General features: G+C 42.2%; 1 protein-coding gene across 1 annotated transcript in view; it reads right to left on the bottom strand.

Annotated features, from left to right (window-relative positions):
* The window catches only part of LOC138265760 (gamma-aminobutyric acid receptor subunit alpha-3-like), a 1591340-nt gene that overhangs the window by 1336306 nt on the left and 232171 nt on the right, over window positions 1-22863 (bottom strand). The window contains exon 2 of the mRNA XM_069213778.1: window positions 4517-4653. Coding sequence (XP_069069879.1) covers window positions 4517-4605 — 89 coding nt within the window. The 5' untranslated portion in view covers window positions 4606-4653. The remainder of the gene's footprint in view (window positions 1-4516; window positions 4654-22863) is intronic.

Raw genomic sequence — 22863 nt, 5'->3', positions numbered from 1 at the left:
GCAAATAGTTAGGGGGTAACCATGCCAAGAGTGGCATCTTCCTACAATGGACTTCCACCAGTATCTGCAGCAGGTCTTGCGCAACCGTATTCCACAAAGAGTGGGTATAGAGGCCCAAAAGGCGTGCAGTGTTCACAGACCACAGCACAAGACTGGAGGAAGAAAACAACTTCTTACCAAATTGTTTCAGCCTTTTTGATTCCCTATCCGGGAGTGTGGAAGGGAATGCGCCTGAAGAAGAGGAAGCCTTGATGACAAGACTCTCAGTCATGCGGTGTTGGGAAAGGAATTTAGGGTCATTCAGAGCAGGCAGATGGTGGCATGCGATAATCCTATTCACAGGAGGCCCCTGTGTTTGGTTTTGGACCAAGTGCCCAAAAGGACATTTGTGAGGGCTTCATTGAACGGCAAAAGGGGTTCGGATGTGGAAGCCCCTGGCTGAAGCACCTCCGTCAGGAGATTGGACCTGAACTCTACAGTAGGAAGTTCAAGGCCAAGGACCTCAGCAGCCCTACTGACCATTATACCATAAGTTGCTCCCTCCGCCGTAGCCACGGTAGGAGGAGACAGCATGCCAGCGTCTGGAGAAGTAGCCAGACCACTGGCGTCGCCCAATTCCAGTGCCCAGTCTAAAGGTGGATCCTCCTGGTATTCATAGGGTCCAGGGAACCCTCCAATCCTTTCCTGAATTCGTACCTATAGGAAAAAGGGTCTGAATCTGACCTGGTGTGAATAGGCCCCACGAAGACAAAGGCGGTGTCGGGCGACACTGCTCCGACTTCGAGTCGTCGGGGATAAGGATCGGGTCGACGTCGATAGTGGGCACTACCGACGTCTGTGGCATAGACAATCGACCCCGCGCCGGGGAAGGTCTCAATGGTGCGACTGGCACTGGTACGAATCTGCGAGCGGATCTGGAGGGGACCTCGGTGGCTGGAGTCAAAGCCACCGGCGCGGAACCCGAAGGCCCCTCAACTGAACTCCTTGGGCCCGAAGGCACCGTATCGGGCCGGTCCCCCCAGAGATGAGGGGCGGAGCGGACCCAGATGCAGGCTCTGAGGATGGAGGCCTTGAGCGTCGACACTCTTCCCGCGTCGCATCAGCCGAGCGACGGGGCGAAGTTGGAGTGGTGATGGCTCCGCGAGCGGTCTTGAGATCTTCCTCTCAATCGAGACCTGGACTTACACAGAGTGGAGTGCCGGGGCGCCAGGAGTTTGAGGGACTGCTCTCTCAAGGCCTTTGGGTGCATGGCACGGCACTCGGAGCATGACTTCGAGTTGTGGTCACGCTCGAAACACCACAAACAAACCTGATGTGGATCCGTCACCGACATTATGCAGTGACAGTCCTCGCACGGCTTGAAACCGGTCTTCGGGGACAAGCTTGATGCACCAAATATATCACTACAAAAGTCAACAAAACGGTCGAGTTCAGTCTAAAAAGAGACCAGGGTAGCTCCCTCCGGATCAGCGCATTGCGTGGACATAAAAGAAAGGACATCACTGCATGAAGGCAGCATCTATGTACTACTCCTGACATCATCACAGCGACTATGATGCCAACAATGCCCTCGGAGTCGACCGACGCCACCTACCAATGCGCAAGGGTATTGCTCAAAGAAAAATCTCCAGATCTAGTTTGACGCCTGGGGGAAATTCTAAGGTAAGGAATCTGCAACTAGAAGTCTCTATCAGATATGAAAAGTTACCCTAATGATTAACTCTTCATTTTAATTTTCCCCCCATTTACAAGCAGCAGGCCTTTTGCTCCCAGTGGCCAGTAGACACTGTGCCATATTTACTGCTAAAAAAGAGACATTTTTTTTCAAATGGGAGAAATATAAAGTGAGGAAAACCTTTTCTATGACACATTAAGGGCCTGATTTAGATATTGTCCAAGTGGTTACTCCGTCACAACGGTGATAGATATCGTGTCGGCTGAAATTCAAATCCCATATGATATAATGGGATTTAGATTTCAGCAGATGGGATATTTGTCATCATTGTGATGGAGTAATCCGTCCTCTGTGATCTCATTCAGGCCCTACGTCTTAATGTCTTTCTCCTCTTTCAATTAAGTCAACTACTTCTTAAAGTTTTATGAAGCTTTTTTCTTCACTTAAAGAATGTATTTCTCTGTTATAAATATGGCACCATGTCTGCAGGCCACTGGAAGCAAGATGCTTTGTGTTTGTGAAAGTGAAACTTGGAAATCTGAGAACATTTAAATGATTAGTTTTATGGAATCCATATAAACAAAGTTAACTTTTAAGTTTAATTTTCTTGACACACTGGCATACTTGCAAGTGAAAAATACAGCCATTGTTTTAAGTGGGAGAAATTTAAAGTGCAGAAATTTTTTCCATATTCTGAACATAGCAGAACATTTTTCTGCACCTTACATTTCTCCCATTTGTGTTATGCATGTAACAGTGACACATAGGATGAAAGATATGTCCTGTGCCACAAGTACATATGACACAGTCTCTCAGTCACCCGTACACATAAATCCCATTCATGAACACAAATGTTCATACATCCCCAAAGACCACACTCTCACGGACACACATGGCAGCCCTTTCAAAGTCCCACTAATCAAAGTATTTTGTTCATCTTATAGTATCTGACTCTATGGCCATTAGGAATAAAGGCTCTGATTTATACTTTTTGGTGCAAAACTGCACCAACGCAGTTTTGCACCAAAATGTTTAGCACCAGCTTACACCATTTCTGAGCACCAGCTTGGTACCATATTTATGGAATGGTGCAAGCCGGTGAAAAGGATTGGCTAGCGTAAAAAAAATAATGATGTTAGCCGGGTGGGGCTGGCGGTATGGAAGAAGGGGGTTTTGCACCAAAAAATGACATTAGGCAGGTTAGAGTAAAAAGAAAAATTACTCTAACCAGCCTTGCGTCATTTTCTGATGCAAAACCATCCATACCACATCACTCCTGTCTTAGAATAGACAGGAGTCATGCCCACCACCCAATGGCTAGCACAAGGGACCAGGGTCCCCTGGGCATGACCATTGTCCTCAGTGCCATGTAGGGGGGCCCACTTCAGGGCCCCCAATGGCACTTTAAGAAAAATAAAAATACTTACCCGTACTTACCTATACTTACCTGGGATGGGGTCTCCCATCCTCTGCTGTCCCTCTGGTGTGGGTAGGGGTGTCCCTTGGGCCTAGGGAGGGCACCTGTGGGCTCATTCCATGGTGTTCCCTCATGGAAATAGACCCATAGGTCCTCTAACACCTGCCCTGACCCAGGTGTTAAATAATGGTGCAAAGCAAGCTTTGTACAATTATTTGACCTCCTCCTCCCCGTATGTGATTTTAGCATGGGGGGATAAATATGGCGCTATGGCCATAGAGTCATTTTTTGCATGGGAACGCCTACTTTGCATCTCAATGACGCAAAGTAGGTTTCCACTACCAAAAAATTATTTTAACTCCATAAATTTGGCACTAGATGGGTCTAGCGCCAAAGTATAAATATGGAGTTAGTTTTGCACAAAACTTTTGTTAAAAAAAAAAGATGGAAATTCAGCACAAAACAAGTATAAATATGCCCCTAAGACACTTGAGCTGGGCCTGGGGGCATCTGGTAACAATGTGCAAGTTGTTTAGCCTTCGTAGCTCATGATGATTTTCACTGATCAGAAGTAGCTCTCACTACAGAAACGGTTGGAGACCCCTGGTTTAATCATTATACAAGTCCAAGGTTCTTGAATGATTATCATTTGAGTAAGGAAGTTGGTTTATTTTCATCCCTACTTTTTAGGGCTTGCTTGAAACTTGTTTTAGAAACCATGTCAGCAACACAAAAGTGTCCTCGAATAAAGTTACAGAGTCAGAGCCTGATTTACAGAGGCAAACTTCCACTTCTATGTAAGTTTCTTATTGTTTACTATTCACAAAAGTTATTTTATGAGTAGTATCTTTACGACCGTGGAGTCTCCGCACATGAAAGGCTAGGACAGTCCTATCTTGCACAGAGTCTTCACACAAAAAAACTTAGGAGATTCCTAACTTTTTATGTTTGGAGACTCCACATTCATTAGGATACTATTCATAATATGCCTTTGTGAATAGCAATTATAAACTTAGACAAAAGTATAAGTATACCTTTGTGTATCAAGCCTGACATGTAGAAATTTCCATCACATTAGGATTCAAGATTATGATACAGACACAGTTATACTAGTTAACAGGTGTCCATACTTTAAATTGATAGAAAACATTCTTTAAAATGTACTCATACTTTATACAAGTGCATTTGTTATCTCTGGGCCACCAGAAATGTGACATGGAACTCTTGTTTTCCTCTACATGACATTCACAGACAAAAAATAAAAGAGTGATCTATTTTGATACAGCACTTATCTTCAGCTCTATTGGAGGTTGAAAGACGATAAAGGAATAGCCGTATTTTGCATCACGCTCAGAAGTCTTAGGAAACCTTTTAAACATGAGGTAGGTATCAGGGCACTGTAGTAATGCACTCCATCTACTTACCCTATTCCAATTGGCAAAGAAGACATCAAAAGCAGCATCCCAAGACTAAACAAGCACAATAGATGTTTTGGTGCCATCCTCGATGCCATTGTCTTTAGAGGTTTCAAAGGTGAGTTGAAGGTCTTCAAGTCTGCCGCCTGGGTTTGATGGGAAAGAACATATTTAATAACACATGTGAGGAGGGAAAACATAATAACTAACAGAAATTCTAACAGAAAACCAATGTATTTAGTTCTAAATTAATTGGTTTAGTAGAAAGCTATTCTCATCTACTTTAGCAGTATATCTAGATTCTAGAAATTAATTTAGAAGGACTGATAGTAAGACCTATGGAGCATATTTATGAGCCATATTGTGTTGTGCTTACACTACACAACATGGTGCAAGTGTGACACAACTTAAAATAGAGATTTATGAAGCCAGGCAAGACCATTTTGCATGGCCCTGAGTGACTCCATAAATGTGGAGTAAAGCAACACAGCAAAAACCATTGTGCTGCCTTACTCTGCCTCGGGAAGGTATTCAATGGGCCTTGTGTGGTGTTAACATGCAACTTCCATGTTTTTTGATGCACTCCCAGATTTATTAGAAGTGGTAGATCTGGGAATGTGCCAAAAAGATACGCCTTCTCAGAGAAGCTATAAAAAGGAGAAATATTTCATTTCTCCATGGTACTTCGTTTTTCTTTGTGTGCTGCATTTTGCCGCACACATAGAAAGAGGACTATGCCCCTCAGAATGACTTTTGTGCACAAAATTGACCCTTCCAGCAAAAAAAGCTAATCGGCATGGAATGCAGGCACCCTTGCACCACGGCACAAGGGTGCCTGCCTCAGAGCTAGACAGCCCATTGTGCACCAGCACTGGGGAAAGGATAGGAATGCACCATATTGCAATAAATATGGCACATTACTGACCTTTCCCTCTAACGCAGCATAGCAAGGTGACTTGCTGAGCTGCGTTGTGTTTGAAACTTGTAAATAGGCAACTACACTTTTAATGTAATTTCCAGTGTGGTTTAACTCTTGAAAAGACACGCTAGAGCTGTTGATAGTTTAAATAAACTTGACTTGTACGTGCTGCACAGGATGAAGGAAATATTGCTGTATTCAAGGTGCAGCTAGAGGGGCAAATAAAAGGCTGATTAATAAATTGACAAATACATAGAGATAGGCATAAAAACAGATAGAGATTTAGGAAAACAGAGCAACGGCCAAAGTGACAAAGAGAAACCAGAACTGGTAGACAATGAGACAGGAAAAAAAATTTAAATGTGCATATAAAGATGAATTAATGGAAATAGCAAATGGGAATGGAGGTGAGAGAGAGGGTGATATAATTTGTACATAGAGAAGGGCATGTTAAGCAACAAGCAGATATAGAGTTATGTAGGCAGGTAGAGTTTAGTAATATATTAATGATGGTCTAATAATATAAAAAAACATGCTGCAGCAAAAATTAAAATAATGACAGAACATAGTAGAGACTATGAAATATTAAAACCTGATACAGAGGAAAAGTGTGAATGGCACCAATCAAGAATCTCCTAGAGAAAAAAGAACTGTTAGGGCAGCTGTCTACTCTATAGTTAGACAGGAAGTTGGGAGGAGATTAATGCCTGTCATATCCCATTACACTTATATCTGAAAGGGTAGGGGAGGGGAGAGAACAGTGACACCCAAATGCAAGGTATAAACTCTTCTAGTAGAATAGTTTTTCTAGACAGGTTCTGGTGTGATCTTGTCATTGATGCATGCCTTTTCATGACCAGCCATGCTCCTATGACCCCAGGAGGTGACCGGGCTGTAGAACCAGCCTGGAATGGCTTTCTATTGATGAGGATAGGGAGATCCCTTATTAGAATAGGTCATACCATGCAAGGGGTTACAGAGCTATAACAGTGGAAATTGCATTTTACCATTCTTGAAAGCCTCAGAATTATGTTTTGTGCAACTGTTTCACAATTAAGTTATAAAAAACGCATCAAATGAGGGTTAAACTCAGCCGTGGAATATTCTTAGGAAAGAGTTAAGTCTCATCACCACTCCAATTCCATAGACTTTAGAACACAACAGGACTTGAATGAAGACAAGAAGAAGTGAGGACCAACTGCTGTTAGTCTGATGAAGGACTTAGGACTTGGTTCCTACTTTCTACTCTGCCCAAGCTTTGGACGTTCTTCCCAAACTCACCTCTTATTGTCCAAGGGGCATAGAGGGCAACAAAGAACACCTTTGTGGAAGAACCAGCTGACTACTGGGATTGGATTGTAGCTTGAAATCAATAGAAGGTATGATTGAGCATCTCTCCCACTGTGTTTGTGCACTGATGTCAGGAGCTGAGAGAGAGTCAAGATTTTTTGATCCATCTCACATGAAGAATTTTGACACAAGACCCAAATCTTGCTTAGGACCTCAGATAAAAAATATCTGGCAATCTGGAGCCCTGCTCCAGAAAAGTGATTAAGGACCTTATTTTGGGTTTGGTGGATGGCATACTCCATTACAAACATTGGATATATCACACCCAGCAAATTACAGGTGCATTATAGCCTGTCAGCACTCACAATATAGTGGATGGGATATCAGCTATATTGGTGATGGAGTAGCCTGCCTACCAAACTCACATTAGGACCTTAGCCTGAACAAAGAAAAGGAAAGTGGGTAAAGGGGCAAGGTACCCCACTGATGGGAGAAAATGGTTGGCTGCAGTTTTAAAATGTATTCTTCTCAGGGCATTTAAGGCCAAAAGAAAAACCCAAATTAAATCCAAACTACCCAACCTTATGGACTAGTCCTCTGCCACAATGTGTTGCCTTGTCCTGTGGGAGGATTTGGAGCTCCTGAAAAAATATGATTGTTTAGTGTCAGAGGAACAGGCAACAATGTGAACCTAATGGTGAAGGCACCATGATGGCTTCAGATTTCAAGCTGGTTCTGATTGAAACATTTAGATTCCAAACCGATGGTGGCAATGGGACTCTCAATTCAATGTACCCATACTGATAGAGCCCTTACTGACCACTGCTTCCTGCTTTAAGTTGCTTCACAAAATTCACATCCATCTTACAAACTAAGATTGAAGGTAAAACTGAGTGAACCACTAGACTTTGTCAGACCTGTACTCCATTGGGATTATCCAGAAAGTGCACTTCAGACTTGTGGCCTGATATAGGTATTGGCAGACAGGTTACCCTGTCATAATGGTGATGGATATCCCATCAGTCAAAACCTAAATATCATAGGAAACAATGAAATTTAGATTTCAGCAAATGGGATATCCATCACCGTTGTGACAGAGTAACTCATCAACCAATATCTAAATCAGGCCCCAAGTCACCCGTGCCCTATACATTTTTAAGTTTTACCTTCCCATTGTTTCTTATAGATCCTTCCTAACATTCACTGCTAAAATAAGGCCTAATTACCTTAACCAATTTGGCAGTGCTTTATAAATGAAATGTTTATTTTTTTCAATTAGATAGTTTTCTTAGATTTTGTTTTCTTCAACATCGATTTTAGTTGCATGCTTTAGTCACAAATCTCTCTGAGAAAAGCCTATAGTTTGAGCTATTGGTACTAGGGGCAAGTCTAGCATTTTTTATCATTTAAAACTTGATGTATGGGACCAGTTGTACTATCCCCATTTCCAAACCAGTGAAGTACAAATTACACATCAAATGATTTGCCAGTGGGGATGTAGTTCTCAAATTCAACTCATGTAAGGTTAGACCTGTCAGCCCTAGGGTGGGATTCCCACAGTCACTTTGCCTTCCCCCCTCCAATTTTACTGATGTCATTTGTATTGGTCTTAAGACTTTGTGCACTTTACTAAAACAGTGGTACTCAAAGTATGGTCCTCCTGACTATTACATGCGGCGCCCTGGTTCACAGCAGCACTAAACAGAAAAAGATGGTACATAAATGGGCAAGCATTTCTCTTTAAATGTTAACTGAAGTTAAAGAATGGAAGTAACTATAGTGTCCATCCTGCACTGCTAGACATTAGGACCACCATCATTTTAAAAACATCATGTAGCAAATGTGTAAAAAAACATGATAAAGTAAATTCAATAACTGTATTTCATTAACACGTGGAACCGTTTGACCTTAGTACACCAGATTATATCAGTGCATTGAGAAATATTTTTTTAAAGTGATAGTTTTCAAATATGAATTTAGAAACATTTATGCCCCTACCCACCAGGCAGCAATGCCAACTGTGAACTAAGAAGTCAGTTGATATGTGCACTCTTTGAATGGCCTGAGTTGGTATTATACGGAAACAACATTATAATTTATTGAATCAAACACAGGTGAAGGATTTGTACAGCACATATTTGGAAGCCATGTATTTAGAGCAAAATGAGGGAAAATGCAATATAACCATTGCCTAGGATCACACAATTTGATGAAGTGGGGAAGCCAGATTGATCCAGGTTTTCTGGTTTCAAATTGTGCAATTCAGCCACTTGATGTACATGCTTCACATCCCCAACACCTGCCTTAACGCATCTAGCCCCCACAACAGAAACCCTGCTGGCACCAATGAGGCCCTTGGTCACATCACAGACCAAACATTTGGTCACTGGTAAGTTTGTGAATACCAATGCCCTAAAACATGGTACAATTGTATATTTAATTTACTTATAAGTCCCTAGTAAAGTGGTCTACTATATACCATGTACATTTGATGCTGCTAGTGGGCCTGAAGCACTCAGTATGCTGCTCAGTTAAGTATCCCCTTAAAACATGACCCAGGCCTGCCATTGCAGCCTCTGAGCAGTTTTAAATTGCCAACTTGACTTGGCAAAATAAACTCTTGCCAGGCCTAAAAAAACCTTTTTAGTACATACAAATAAAGGTGGGCCATAAACAGCCCATAAGGCAGGGTGCATTGTATTTAAAAAGCTGGACAGGTACTTTTAAGTTTTACAAGTTTGGTTAGTGAAATACTCATTCATTTGTTTTTCACTTCTATGAGGCCTACCTCTCACATAGGATAACATTGGGTTACCTTATTACATTTAATACGTGATAACATTTTTTAGGAGCAGGTAGAAATGTCAGTGTTCAGTGACTAAGACAATGTAATTTAAAATCCTCTTTAATGGTAAAGTTGGAATTTAGGTCACAATTCAGAAAATGATATGTTTAGAAAGTTGGCACTTTCTTGTCCTAACCATTTGGTCTCTTCAGCGTGCTTTCTGGGTCACATGACCGATGTAGTTGGCAGTTGGCCTTTGTGTATTCTTTCCAGACAGCCACACAATATAGGGACTGGGTGTTAGGAGGATGGGCCATCCAAGCAGGATTGATCTGGTGAAGCTGTGAACAGCCCTACTTGCACTTCAAAGACCTTGCCTCAGCTCACACACAAAGAACTTCAGAATAGTATATTGTGCCTCCTGACAGACTGGGACTAGGGCAGGGAGGCAGGGAATTTCAGAAATGTCCATGAGGGGGAAACTCCAGATGGTTCTTCCACTTCAAAGCTGATACCAGGTATACAATTAGGACCCTTAGACCACACTGTTCTGTTCACTTCTAGACCAGCGTAAGAATTCTCAGAGGTCTGCCATGTTGCCTTGGCCTGCTGTGTACTTCAGAGGACTGCCCTGCTGCATCAAGAGGACTACCCTGCTGCCTGAAGCCTGCCTTGTGCCCTTAGAGGACCACCTGAACACCCGAGACATGATTTCCTGCTTGAAGCCAAGATTACCAGAGTGACTCCAAGGGCTAGTTGGCTGGCCTCCTGATCAGAGCAACATGGACAGAAAAGGCTCCAATTAGCTTGATCCCGCACCTGGACCCAGCCTGAGTGAGTCCTGAGCCTCCAAGGGGTGCCCCTCCATTCCTGGACCTTTGGAAGGTGTGCTAAAGGTGCCCTGTTAGCCCAAATCCAAAAACTGGGATTTAATAACTTTTTGGCCAAAACCTGCTCTGAAAACTGAGAGGAGACTGGGACCTACCTGTTTCTATAAAAGAGATTAACTGCAAATGTACAAATCTTTACCACAACTTTGTCCAGTGACTCACATCCAACAATGCCTTCTCCTTGGACACCGCTGACAGCTTTACTCCACTGAACTTTACCTTCTCAGATATTTTTCTTTAAAAAAAAGATCTAGGATAGAAGGTAAGTGGTGACAGAGGCCCAGTTTATTTTGTGTATCCGAACTACCCTACATCGTTGGGTGGCCATTACTTTCAACTTTGCTCTGGTCTTGTGTGACTAGATGTCCACAGTTGGCATTTTGATCTTTTAGGCTCTGCTTTTCAACTTTAAACTTTAAGAATTCATAACCCCGTTCTACTGATTGGATTTTTGTCATTTTGGTGCCAAATAATTTAATTAAATGTACTCTACTTTTCTAAATTGGTGTGGGAGTTCTCTAGTGTTATGTTGTCACTTCATTACTGTTTGAGGGCAACATAAATACCACATTGTGTCAAGTTAAGCCTGACTGCTTTTGTGTCAAGCTACCAGAGGATTAATCACAGGTTAATTTAGTGTTTTTTTGTTCTCCACCCTGACACAGATTGTGGCTGTTACTTAGGTAGGGTTTCACCCCACTCAACCAACAACCCCATTTCTCACACGCTCTAATGCGTCTAATCACAAATTGCACATTTACAGGTGTCACAAACTAACTTGTACATTGCTGCAAATGCGGAGATGTTGGCTTGTAAGGGAGGGCAGACAACACTCTTGTAGTTATTTTCATGAATGAGAATTTTTTTTTTTTTTATAAAGGAGTCTGTGTTCATTAAAGACACATCTAGGCAGTTCCAGGTTGGTAAATCAGGTACCAACCTTACTGAGAGGTTGTACATTTTTTGTGGTTTGCAACCACATTTGAAGTCATAAACCATGGATACATTCTTTAGTGACTCACAAATAGGAAGAGAATGCCTCTTGTACACCTCTTCCCATTTGTGAATAAGAAATGGTCACAAAGCTGCTTCTACGAGTCTAGGAAGACTTTATTTCCAGATGTCTTCTCTGGATGTCCATATTATATTTTAAAAACAGTACCTGTCCATGTAAATGACATGGGCTGCTTTACAAAGTAAGACTTGGAAATGCCAGTAGGTCTGGGTTTAATGGACTGTACCCTGTACTCTCACAGGCACCCCTCAGTCACATGGTCTACTGGGAATAGGAGCAGGAACCCAGAAAGAGTGTCTGCACTCTCTGATGTGATGGAACATAAGCACAACCAAGAGTGAATGAGAAAAGAAAACAGTATGTGAGAGAACATCAAGCCTGAAGCCGTGAGCTGAGATACTCAGGATAAGTGCAAGCAAGTGCCTTGTGCACCATGCAAAGTTTCTTAAACACGTTTTTTCACTAGCAACCAGTGGAACATGTCTAACTGAGATTTAACATGCTGAGGTGAATTAAGTAACAGCCAGGGTGGCTGTCTAAACAATCTATAAGTGACAGTAAATATATTTAGGTAAGCCAAGCATGAATGCATTCCAATAATTCATAGATGATAAAATAGTCGGATGCAAAGAAAAACATTCCTCAGCAATCTTGTAAACAGGTGGGCTGAAAGTACGATCAGTGTTCATAGTAAAACAAATATTTTGATCAAACCAATACAGGCTATGAGTGGGCCAAGAGCGAGTGGGTGTCAAACAGAGATCCAGGTCGTTGGATGATTTCTTAGTACCAACATTTCTGTTTCATACTCATTCAGCTTCAAAAGTTTATCAGTTCTCAAACGTGACTGAAGTTAGACATTCTCATAGTTAAGGGGAAGATCACAGAGTTACAACAGTTGTGTTGTATGAGGAGTTGAGCACTAACATTGCAGTTAAAAATAGAAAGCAAAAAGAATGAATAAAAGCAACTAAAGGCATAAAATAAATATTAAAGAATTCTACAAAGTACACAATATATCTTAATAACTCAAGTAATATATCCTAATAATGTCAATTTGTGTTTTTGTTTTGTTAACTACTTTCATTCAAGCACAACTGAATACTAACCATAAAATGAAAAATGTACAGAGGGAAAACGTGACCTGTGTCAGAAGGTCTTTCAGTCTTAAACAACATATAGCCCCCTCTGGTGCTTATCTGGAAGCACAAAAAAGGGATTCTTCCTATTGTAGCTGCCACAGTTCTTTATTTATTTAAAATACGTTTAACATTTGTCAGAGGGTTCACAATGCAAAACCCCATCCTAATGCATCTGTGAAAGAGTTCTTGATGTAAAACCTAACTCTCGGAGTACTGATGCAGAGCAGTTCAAGGCTACACAAACAACTAAACACCACACTCCAAATGACAAATATAAGCAGTCAGTCAGAATTGCAAGTTGACACCCCCTCCTTTAGGGGCTAGACAGATTAACCAGGATGAAAATCATATACCACGAAATAATTATCACAGTGGACATCCAAACCTGTAAATGTAATCTACTCCCATTATCAGTGAAGCAACATTAAGAGCTGCACTTCAGCAGGCTCTAATCTTAAAATGTATCAATTCTCCCATATGAGCCTATTGGAAAATATGAGTTTTTTCACAATTAATAAAATAATGCCTTTTGGTTTTGTCAAGTCATTCACAATCTAAAAATGGAGTTCTACTGCCTTTGTCAACATAATTAAAAATAAATAAAACTGCCCCATTGATTTCAGCATGAACATAATCATGTCCATGTGGTCATGGCGTAGAGAGACACATCAGCAATTATAGCATGTCCTAATGTGTACATTGACAGGAACATTCTCTAGAGAGACCAAGCCTTTACACAAGCTAGACCCAAGAAGAGACTTCTATACCAAACACCTTCCTGATGAATTTGTCAAAGTGTTCATAATGTAAAAGCCATTCATATTGTGTTTGACGAACAGGTCAAAATGTAAGGCATCCTCCTTTACTGTTTGCCATGGAGTTCAAAATATAAAACCCCTTCCTATTGCATTTGTCAGGTTTACAATTTAAACACCCCCTCTGCTGCATTTCTCAGAGGGTTCACAATGTAAAGTCATGGTGCTTGGTAAGTATTTCACAATGTAAAACCACTTCCTAATGTATTTGTCAATGTGTTCACAATCTAAAGCCACTGTGTGTTTTTGGCAAGATGTTCAATGTAAAAACCCATTCTCTAATATTTGTCAGTGTTCAAGACCTTCTTATTTTATTGTCTCTGGCTTACACTGTGGAATGCCCCTTCTTATTGTAATTAACTTTGGGTTTGCATTAGAGCCGTCCCTATTAATTATGAGCAATGGAACTACTCTTAGAAGGACTAATGCAACCATTTTCAAAGGCTCTTTATCCAGTGACCACATAAGCCCTGGCAGACAGCTGTGCTGTCACTCCGGCATAAGAAGCAATGTAATTCCAACCAAACAGGGTTTGTCAAAGGGGATGCCCAAAACTCTTGCCTTCTAAGATAATCTTTTTGAATGCATGCAAGAAAGTGCTGTCTACAGGCTTTAACATAGTGTAATAAAAGCCTATTGGCTTTAAAAAGTTTTCACAATAATTAATTCAGGACTACTGCATCTGTCATAACATTTCATAATAAACAGATCAGGCCAGTGACATCTGACATAACTTTTCCTAATGAACCAATTAGGACCAGCGTTTATAATCTGTTTTATCAGGCCTACTGTACAGAGTATAACGTGTGGAATACAAGCACTCAGCAAAAACAAACAACTTCTGCCCAATCCAATCCAGTGAGGTGGAAGAGCAACAGGTCGGAGAGCTAAACCTCCTCCATGAATAGTGCTTCTTAAAGCTCTTTTTTTGTTGATTATATAAGGCCAGGAGACACCTGTGCTGCCTAACCAGACCTAAAAACATTGACATCGAAGGCATGCAACATGAGGGATGAAGGTATGCTGTCCTTTGCACGTCTCCATTTGAACGCTCACAGCCATTAACAGGGGGTCGCAAAAAACGTGTGCATTGTTCATTTGAATGAAGAAGGAGATTTTGCTATACCCTATGAATATACATTTTGCAATATCATTAATCAGTTCATTAGTCATTTCGCAAAATCAGGACAGCTCGCTGGCATTTGGTGGGCACTAACTTGTTTCTGACCTGCCCCATATTTTACACTGCAAACAGAATTGCATTGAATTGTTGTTAATAAACTCAGGGACAAATTGTTTACAAATTCACACAATGCGACTCAGAAAGCCGCTGTGCTGAATTAAAGGGAAAAGGCAGGAATGCACCATATTTACGACTATACAGTGCATACCTGTCCTTTACTAGCAGCTTTGGCGGCCTAGCGCCAACACAGGCACTCTTGTGTCATATTGCAAGGGTGCTTGCATTGCAGATAGGCTTGTGTTTTTTGCAGGAAGGGACAAAAACAACCTCAAAGGCGATTTCTAAGTGTGCTGCAGAATGTGGCACATTTAGAAAGAGGTAACAATGAAGAGAAATACAAATATGTTTCTGTGTTGCAGCTCTGGTGGCGAGGTGTGCAATTCTGACGCATTCCTAGGACTACTAATGTTTGTAAATCTGGGAATGTGTCAGAATCCATGGGAGGGTGTGTGGGATCACCCACTCTTCAACCATGGCATGCCTCCGTGCCGCAGAGTAACGCAAGGCAGTAGTTTGTGCTGCCTTGTATTACTCAAGATTTATTAAGCCACATAGGGACACACGAGGTAACTTTGTGTGGATTGATAGATCTCATTTAGGTTTTGCGTTGCCCTTGTGTCCCCTTGCGTGGCACAATGGCAAATTTTGATAAATATGCCTCTTAGTTTTCCTTCTGTTTGTGAGCAACGTTTATGTCTAATATCCCACCCAAGTTTTATATTTTGTTTGCAATTCACGGTTTAATTTTGTCATTACTCCTTGATCAGTAATTTCCTCATTATAAACCTTTAGTTGTTCTGCGAGTACCTTTATCTTATGCTGCTTTCTATTTTCTGAACCGTCTACTGCATTCAAAGTTTTTTTTTTAAACTGCTTCGATCGGACACTTTCAAATATGTCTTTCAGAGTGCACTGATTTCCTTCTGATTGACTATTTATGTCTTTTCACTTTTATTGTCTAAATTGTTTCTAAGCATCGAGATGTACAGCAACCAAATATGTTTAATAAAAAATGTTTAATAAAGCACGCATGAAATTCTGCTGACAATCTGATACAATATGACAAATATAACTAGTTGCAAACTGGAAAGGAAGATAAATCTCACTAATCCTGATGAAAATGGGACAGATAAAGAACATCTCGGCATGGAATTATTGGACTATTAATATAGCATTGTCCATTTTCATTTTGTAAAGAGGAGTTAAACTTCTGGACCCAGTGCGGTAATCTTTTAAAAGAAAGAACCAGCGCAGAGCAGATGCCCTTTCATTTTGCTAATGTGTTTATAGAAAGGAACAGGGTAATGCTCACTTGGTTCAGGAGATGCCATGATATCCCAACACAGGAAGCCAGGAGCCTGATTTATAACCACTGTTTCAGTTACCTGTCTATTTCTTTAATCACTAACATTTATAAAAAAGCTTATTTCTAGACCGTAGGAGTGCACTTCCCATTGCATGAGGGTACACTGGATTAAGTGAAATATAAACTGCACAGTGGAGAGAAAAGCAATTCTGCTTTAAGCATACAAAGTAACAAGAGTTGAGAAAATTTGAACATATATTGAACTCGATCAATAAAATACTGCTGAAAGAGCCAAGATTTTATAATGATTCCAGATAATCTATGCATATAATACCCTTTCAGATACCGTGCCGGAGTTTAATTTTGGGCTTCCTAATATTTTTTTTATTTTATGTACAGCACGTGTATTTTATTCGTATTTGTTTATGTTCCAACAAATGTATAATTCATGCTCATATTGATCGATAGTTTTTTTTCTTTCAGTCAAATATTACCTGATTGTTTTTGCATTTGGTTTGCATTTAGTTACTGCCTAAAAAGTAATGGAACAAGTTGAGATCTCTGCTTGCTTTTATAATGTAACCATTTCCCATTACCAGTTTCCCATACCAAAGAGTAGTGGTAGATTTCTCATGGCTGCAGGGATCCTATACATTCCCCTTCCCAATGTGCCATCTCATATGTATGGTATGTGTGCAGTGAATGTATATTCTCACAGATTTACACTCCCAGAGAAAATGTCTTGCCTCAGCAATGAAACTCATGAGCATGCATAGTGGGCCATAAATTACTAAATTAAAAGTAGGTTGGTAAGGGGGCACCACAAAAAAAGTTTATTTTCAATCATTGTAACAGGTCATGGCTGATGATTCAGAAATGTAGATGGATGTACTTTGCACTGAATCTGTACCACAGGCAGCCACGGCACGTCGTTTGGGGCTGGGAGGCAACAGCCCCTATGGACACAAGTGGAGCACAGGGTGGTAAGCCTAACAGTAGGCCAGCACAAGGGGGATGCATTCAGTGGCGGTTCCTCCTAGTGACCCAGCACGCCACAGGTCAGGACAGCAGCAGCAGTCCAAGGCAGTTCCTGGTGAGTCACTCCAGCAGCATTCTGTGTCCACGTAGTTGTTCCAGAGTGTCTCTCTGTGTGTCTCTTTCATGGGGAAAAAAACCCTATACTTATACTCAGTTTTACACAGACTTGCAAAGGAGGGGGAGAGGAGGTTCCAACCAGTTACAACTGGTTCTAAGAGTGTCCCCTCTCCCCTCCAGCACAGGCTACAGACACCAGTTGGGGGTAAACAAGCCCTTTGTGTGAGGCCAGGGCACAGCCTTTACAAATGCAGGTGTGCCCTGCCTCCCCTTCTCTCAGCCCAGGAAGACCATTCAACATACAGATGCACCTCTGTAACACCTCCACCCTCCCTGTGTACAGGCTGTCTGAAAAATAATGCACAAAGCCCAGCTGTCACCCTGCACCAAACGTGGATTGAAGTCAAGCTGCAAAGCAAAAGTCATAGGCACAGAGAAATGCTCACTTTCTAGAAGTGGCATTTCTATAATGATAATAAAAAATCCACCTACACCAGTAAACAGCATTTCTCACTATCATTACAACCATACCAAACATGCCTGCGCTACACCTCATAAATCAGACAATACCCCCTAGACCTAGGGCAGGGCATTTCCAATGCAATCCAATGAGCAAGGCAGCACTCACAGCAGTGAGGAACCAAATAGGCTCTTTGTCACTACCAGGACAGGTCACACAGCCAGGAACATGCTCTGCCAACCACGTACATAGCACTCTGCCCATAGGGCTAGCTAAGGCCGACATTAGGGGTGACTTACATGTAATCGAAGGGGAGGCCTGGGCCTGGGAAGTAAATGTGGATGCCAGGTCCCACTGGCAGTAAACTGTGCATGCAGGCCATGCGCTAGTGGGCCTGAGACAGGTTTGAAAGGCTACATCTGTGGGTGGCGCAAGCAGCACTGCAGGCCCCCTGGTAGCATTTAATTTACAGGCCCTGTTTATAGAAAACCCACTGTACGAGGGACTTACTGGTAAATTAAATGTGTCAATTAGGTGTAAGCCAATCATACAAACTTCAGAAGGGAGAGCACCTGCACTTTAGCACTGATCAGCAGTGATAAAGTGCTCAGAGTCCTAGAGCCAACAGGAAGAGATCAGAAAAAATAGGAGGAATGAGGCAAAAGGTTTGGGGATGACCCTGCAAGAAGGGCCAGGTCCAACAACCACTTAATCAATTAAACAAATCTCTGGCAGCTCCAATGTTTCAAGTCACCTAAGCATTTTATAACCTATACCTTAAGAAGGAGTGCAAACAAAAGAATTAGCCAGTATTTGACATTAGTATAAAAATAAACTAAAAATGCACATGTAAATGCACTCTTTGAACAAGCTTTGCAAATGAAAAGAAATTAACTAATTTAGGTGGGTATGAACATTGTGCACAGGCTTTCTGCACTCATTTAGAGTGCCGGAAGCCAGTGGGTAAAGTGGGCAGACTGATTTATAATTAAGTAATAAAAATATAAACAAATATAAATGAACATTAAAAAAATGTAAAAATAGTACATATTTTATTTAAAATTAAATACATATTTTGTATTTTTAACAGGGGTCTGTGTATATATATATATATATATATATATATATATATATATATATATATATATATATATATATATATATATATATGTATATATATATATATATGTATATGTTGGAAATGGGGTCTTTGGTTGGCAGTCAGATTACCCCCTGTCCAAGCAAGGACCCTCACTCTAGTCAGGGTAAAAGATAATCACCCTCAGCTAACCCCTGCTCACCCCTTGGTAGCTTGGCACGAGCAGCAGGCTTAACTTCAGAGTACTAGGTGTAAAGTATTTGTACCAACACATACAGTAACTTAATGAAAACACTACAAAATGACACAACATAGGTTTACAAAAATAGAGAATATTTATTTACACAAAACAAGATCAAAACAACAAAAATCCACAATACACAAGTCAAGTTATCAATTAAAAAGCAAAAAGAGCCTTTATGTAGTTTTAAACACAACACTAACGCTGTTAGCCTGAAAATGTACCTGGGTGCGTCAAACAATAACCCCGCATGGGCGAGTGTGCATCAAAAAGGGCTTGCGATGCGTCAATATCACTCACGAGTGAGACCTTGCTCCATTTCTCCTTCAGTCGAGTCGGCGTGTGTCGTTTCTTCTCTCTGCAGGAGAGCGATGTGTCAATTCGGACCGTACTCTCGGGTCCGGGCAGGCCTTGTGTCGTTGTTGCAGGCCCAGCGATGTTTGCATCGGAAATCCTGCTGCACATTGTTCTAAAAACCACACAGCGCGGGTTGCAATCTCACCGGTCTCCATCAGCGATGCTGCACGGTGTTTCTCCAGCCGGGGGCATCGATCTTCCGGTCACGTTGCAGGCGAGTGTTGATTTTCAGCTGCGAAGCCAGCAGCGCGTTGATTTTTCAGCCACAGATCGGAATTGTGTCTATCTTTTTCACGCACGGTGGTCGGTGTGTGGATTTCTCACTCTTAGGCTGCCAGCTTCTCCTTTCAGGGTCAGAGGAACTGGATTGGCACCACTTGGCAGAGTAGGAGTCTCAGCAGAGGCTCCAGGTGCTGACAGAGAGAAGTCTTTGCTGTCCCTGAGACTTCAAACAACAGGAGTCAAGCTCTAAATCAAGCCCTTGGGGAGTTCTTCACAAGAAGGAAGGCAACACAAAGTCCAGTCTTTGTCCTCTAGCACAGGCAGCAGCAGCAGCTGCAGGAGGGCTCCACAAAGCACAGTCACAGGCAGGGCAGCTCTTCTTCCTGAGCTCTTCAGCTCTTCTCCAGGCAGAGGATCCTCTTGGTTTCCAGAAGTGTTTTAAAGTCTGTGGTTTTGGGTGGCCTTCTTAAACCCATTTTGCCCTTTGAAGAAGGCCTACTTCAAAGCAAAGTCTCTCTTGTTTGTGAAATCCTGCCTTGCCCAGGCCAGGCCCCAGACACACACCGAGGGGGTTGGAGACTGCATTGTGAGAGGGTAGGTACAGCGCTTTCAGGTGTGAGTGACCGCTCCTCCCCTCCCTCCTAGCACAGATGGCTCATCCGGAAATGCAGACTACACCCCTGCTCCCTTTGTGTCACTGCCTAGTGAGAGGTGCAACCAGCCCAACTGTCAAACTGACCCAGACAGGGATTCCACAAACAGGCAAAGTCTTAGAAATGGTATAAGCAAGAAAATGCTCACTTTCTAAAAGTGGCATTTTCAAACACACAATCTTAAAATCAAATATATTAAAAGATGTATTTTAAATTGTGAGCTCAGAGACCTCAAACTCCACATGTCTATCAGCTCCCAAAGGTAATCCACATGTTAACCTATAAGAGGGACAGGCCTTGCAACAGTGAGAAATAAATTTAGCAGTATTTCACTGTCAGGACATAGAAAACACATTACTATATGTCCTACCTTAACCATGCACTGCACCCTGCCCTTGGCGCTACCTAGGGCCTACCTTAGGGGTGTCTTACATGTAAGAAAAGGGAAGGTTTAGGCCTGGCAAGTGGATACACTTGCCAAGTTGAATTCACAGTTAAAAACTGCACACACAGACACTGAGACATGATTACAGAGCTTCTTATGTGGGTGGAACAACCAGTGCTGCAGGCCCACTAGTAGCATTATATTTACAGGCCCTAGGCACCTCTAGCGCACTTTACTAGGGACGTTCTAGTAAATCAATAATACCAATCAAGAATAAACCAAACAACCATACAATTTACATAGAGAGCATATATACTTTAGCCCTGGTTAGCAGTGGTAACGTGCTCAGAGTTCAAAAGCCAACAGAAACAGGTCAGAAAAAATAGGAGGCAGGAGGCAAAAAGATTGGGGATGACCCTCCAAAAGGGCCAATTCCAACAACACATATATATATATATATATATATATATATATATATATATATATATATATATATATATATACTATTGGTATTTATATTTTTTATTATTTGAAATAACAATTTAATTTACAATTATTTCCTATGGGAATATATTTTAAGCTACTACCTCCAATATTTTCTATGGGAAGGTGTTTTGCCATGTGTAATGGTGGACTTACTACAAACAAAATAAGTAACTTCAAAAGTGTATGTTACTACAAAAGAGCGGTTTGTGAATGCTAAAAGGTAGTAAACATACTCAAATGTGTGATCTTACTCAAAAGACTAAGCTAGCTATGTAAATCAGACCCTATATCTCATAGGTGCTTTAAAGTGTAAAGCATCCTATATGGTTCTGCAATGTACAACTCACAATATTTAACTCTGCTAAGTTGCTGCATGGTTTTGACAGCATTCCTGTACCCTGTTTTATTGCTATTTTGATGCCATTCAAAACATTCAAGCTCATTGCTATGCCCACATCCTATTTATGTTTACTTATTCCCCCTATAACAATTATAGGAATACGCAATTTACTAAGTGAAAGAGTTACATTACTGAACATTTGTTAGTGTAACCTAGTTGTCGGGTAAATTAATCTCTTAATGTGGCATATTGATGGTCATTCCGACCGTGGCGGTCGGCGGTGAAGCGGCAGTAAGACCGCCAACAGGCTGGCGGTCTTTTTTCATGAATTCTGACAATGGCGGTTACCGCCATGGCCAGCCGCCGCTTCACCGTTCCGACCGCCACGGCGGTAACGACCACCTAGCTGGAGACCTGGGTCTCCAGCCCGGCGGTCGTCACATACCGCCGGCGGTATTCCAAGCCGCCTGACCCCGGCTTACCGCCATGGAGTTCATGCGGTTTGGGACCGCCGTGAAATCCATGGCGGTAAGCACTATCAGTGCCAGGGAATCCCTTCCCTGGCACTGATAGGGGTCTCCCCCACCCCCAACCCCCACCCCGACTCCCTCCCCTACCCCCCCACCACCCCTGCCACCCCCAAAAGGTTGCAGGACCCCCCTCCCCAACCCGATCCCCAACATATACACACACATACACACATACACACACGCATTCATGCACGCACTCATGCACATACACACACCCCCCGCATTCATGCACGCACTCATGCACATACACACACCCCCGCATTCATGCACGCACTCATGCACATACACACACACCCCCGCATTCATGCACGCACTCACACGCCCCCTCAACATACACACACGCACACCCCCATGCACGCACACAACTCACAACACCCCCCACCCCCCTTCCCTAACGGACGATCACCTTACCTGTTCAGGTGATCCTCCGGGAGGGAACGGGACCCATGGGGGCAGCTCCGCCGACACCGCCACGCCAACAGAACACCGCCACAGCAAATCACAGGTCGTGATTCGCTGGGCGGTGTTCTGTTGGCGTGGCGGTGGAGGTGGAGCTACCTCCACTTCCCCGCTTGCCGCCAGTATGGCTGTTGGCGGCTCTTCGCCTGGAAACGGGCAGAGCGCTGGCAACGGTCATAATGGCCTATGCGGAAGACCGCCAGCACTGGCGGTCTTCCGTTCGGCGGTCTATTGAAAAGACCTCCGAGGTCAGAATGACCACCATTATGTGTGTTACATCTGACATCCTTGGCATGGTATTCCCCCAAACATTTTGACTTCACACTTCTTGTTTGCTGGAATTGTTTTTGATGGTATTAGGACTCTGTGCACTTTACCACTGCTAACCAGTGCTTAATTGCTTGTGCTCTCTCATTCAAACATTGTGAAGTTGGACTACACCTAATTTACACATTTAATTTACTTGTAAGTCACTAGTAAAGAGTAGTTCATGTACTGAGGGCCTATAAATTACATGCTGCTAGTGGGCCTGCAGCCCTAATTGTGCCACTCACTAAAGTAGCCGTTTGTACTGCACTAAACCATCTTTTTCAATATGTATAATTCACCACTAATTTAGCCCCT

This window comes from Pleurodeles waltl, chromosome 2_1, assembly GCF_031143425.1.
Source record: "Pleurodeles waltl isolate 20211129_DDA chromosome 2_1, aPleWal1.hap1.20221129, whole genome shotgun sequence".
Taxonomy (NCBI): Eukaryota; Metazoa; Chordata; class Amphibia; order Caudata; family Salamandridae; genus Pleurodeles; species Pleurodeles waltl.
Note: the sequence above shows the minus strand (reverse complement) of the source record. Positions and strands in the feature narration are given on the sequence as shown.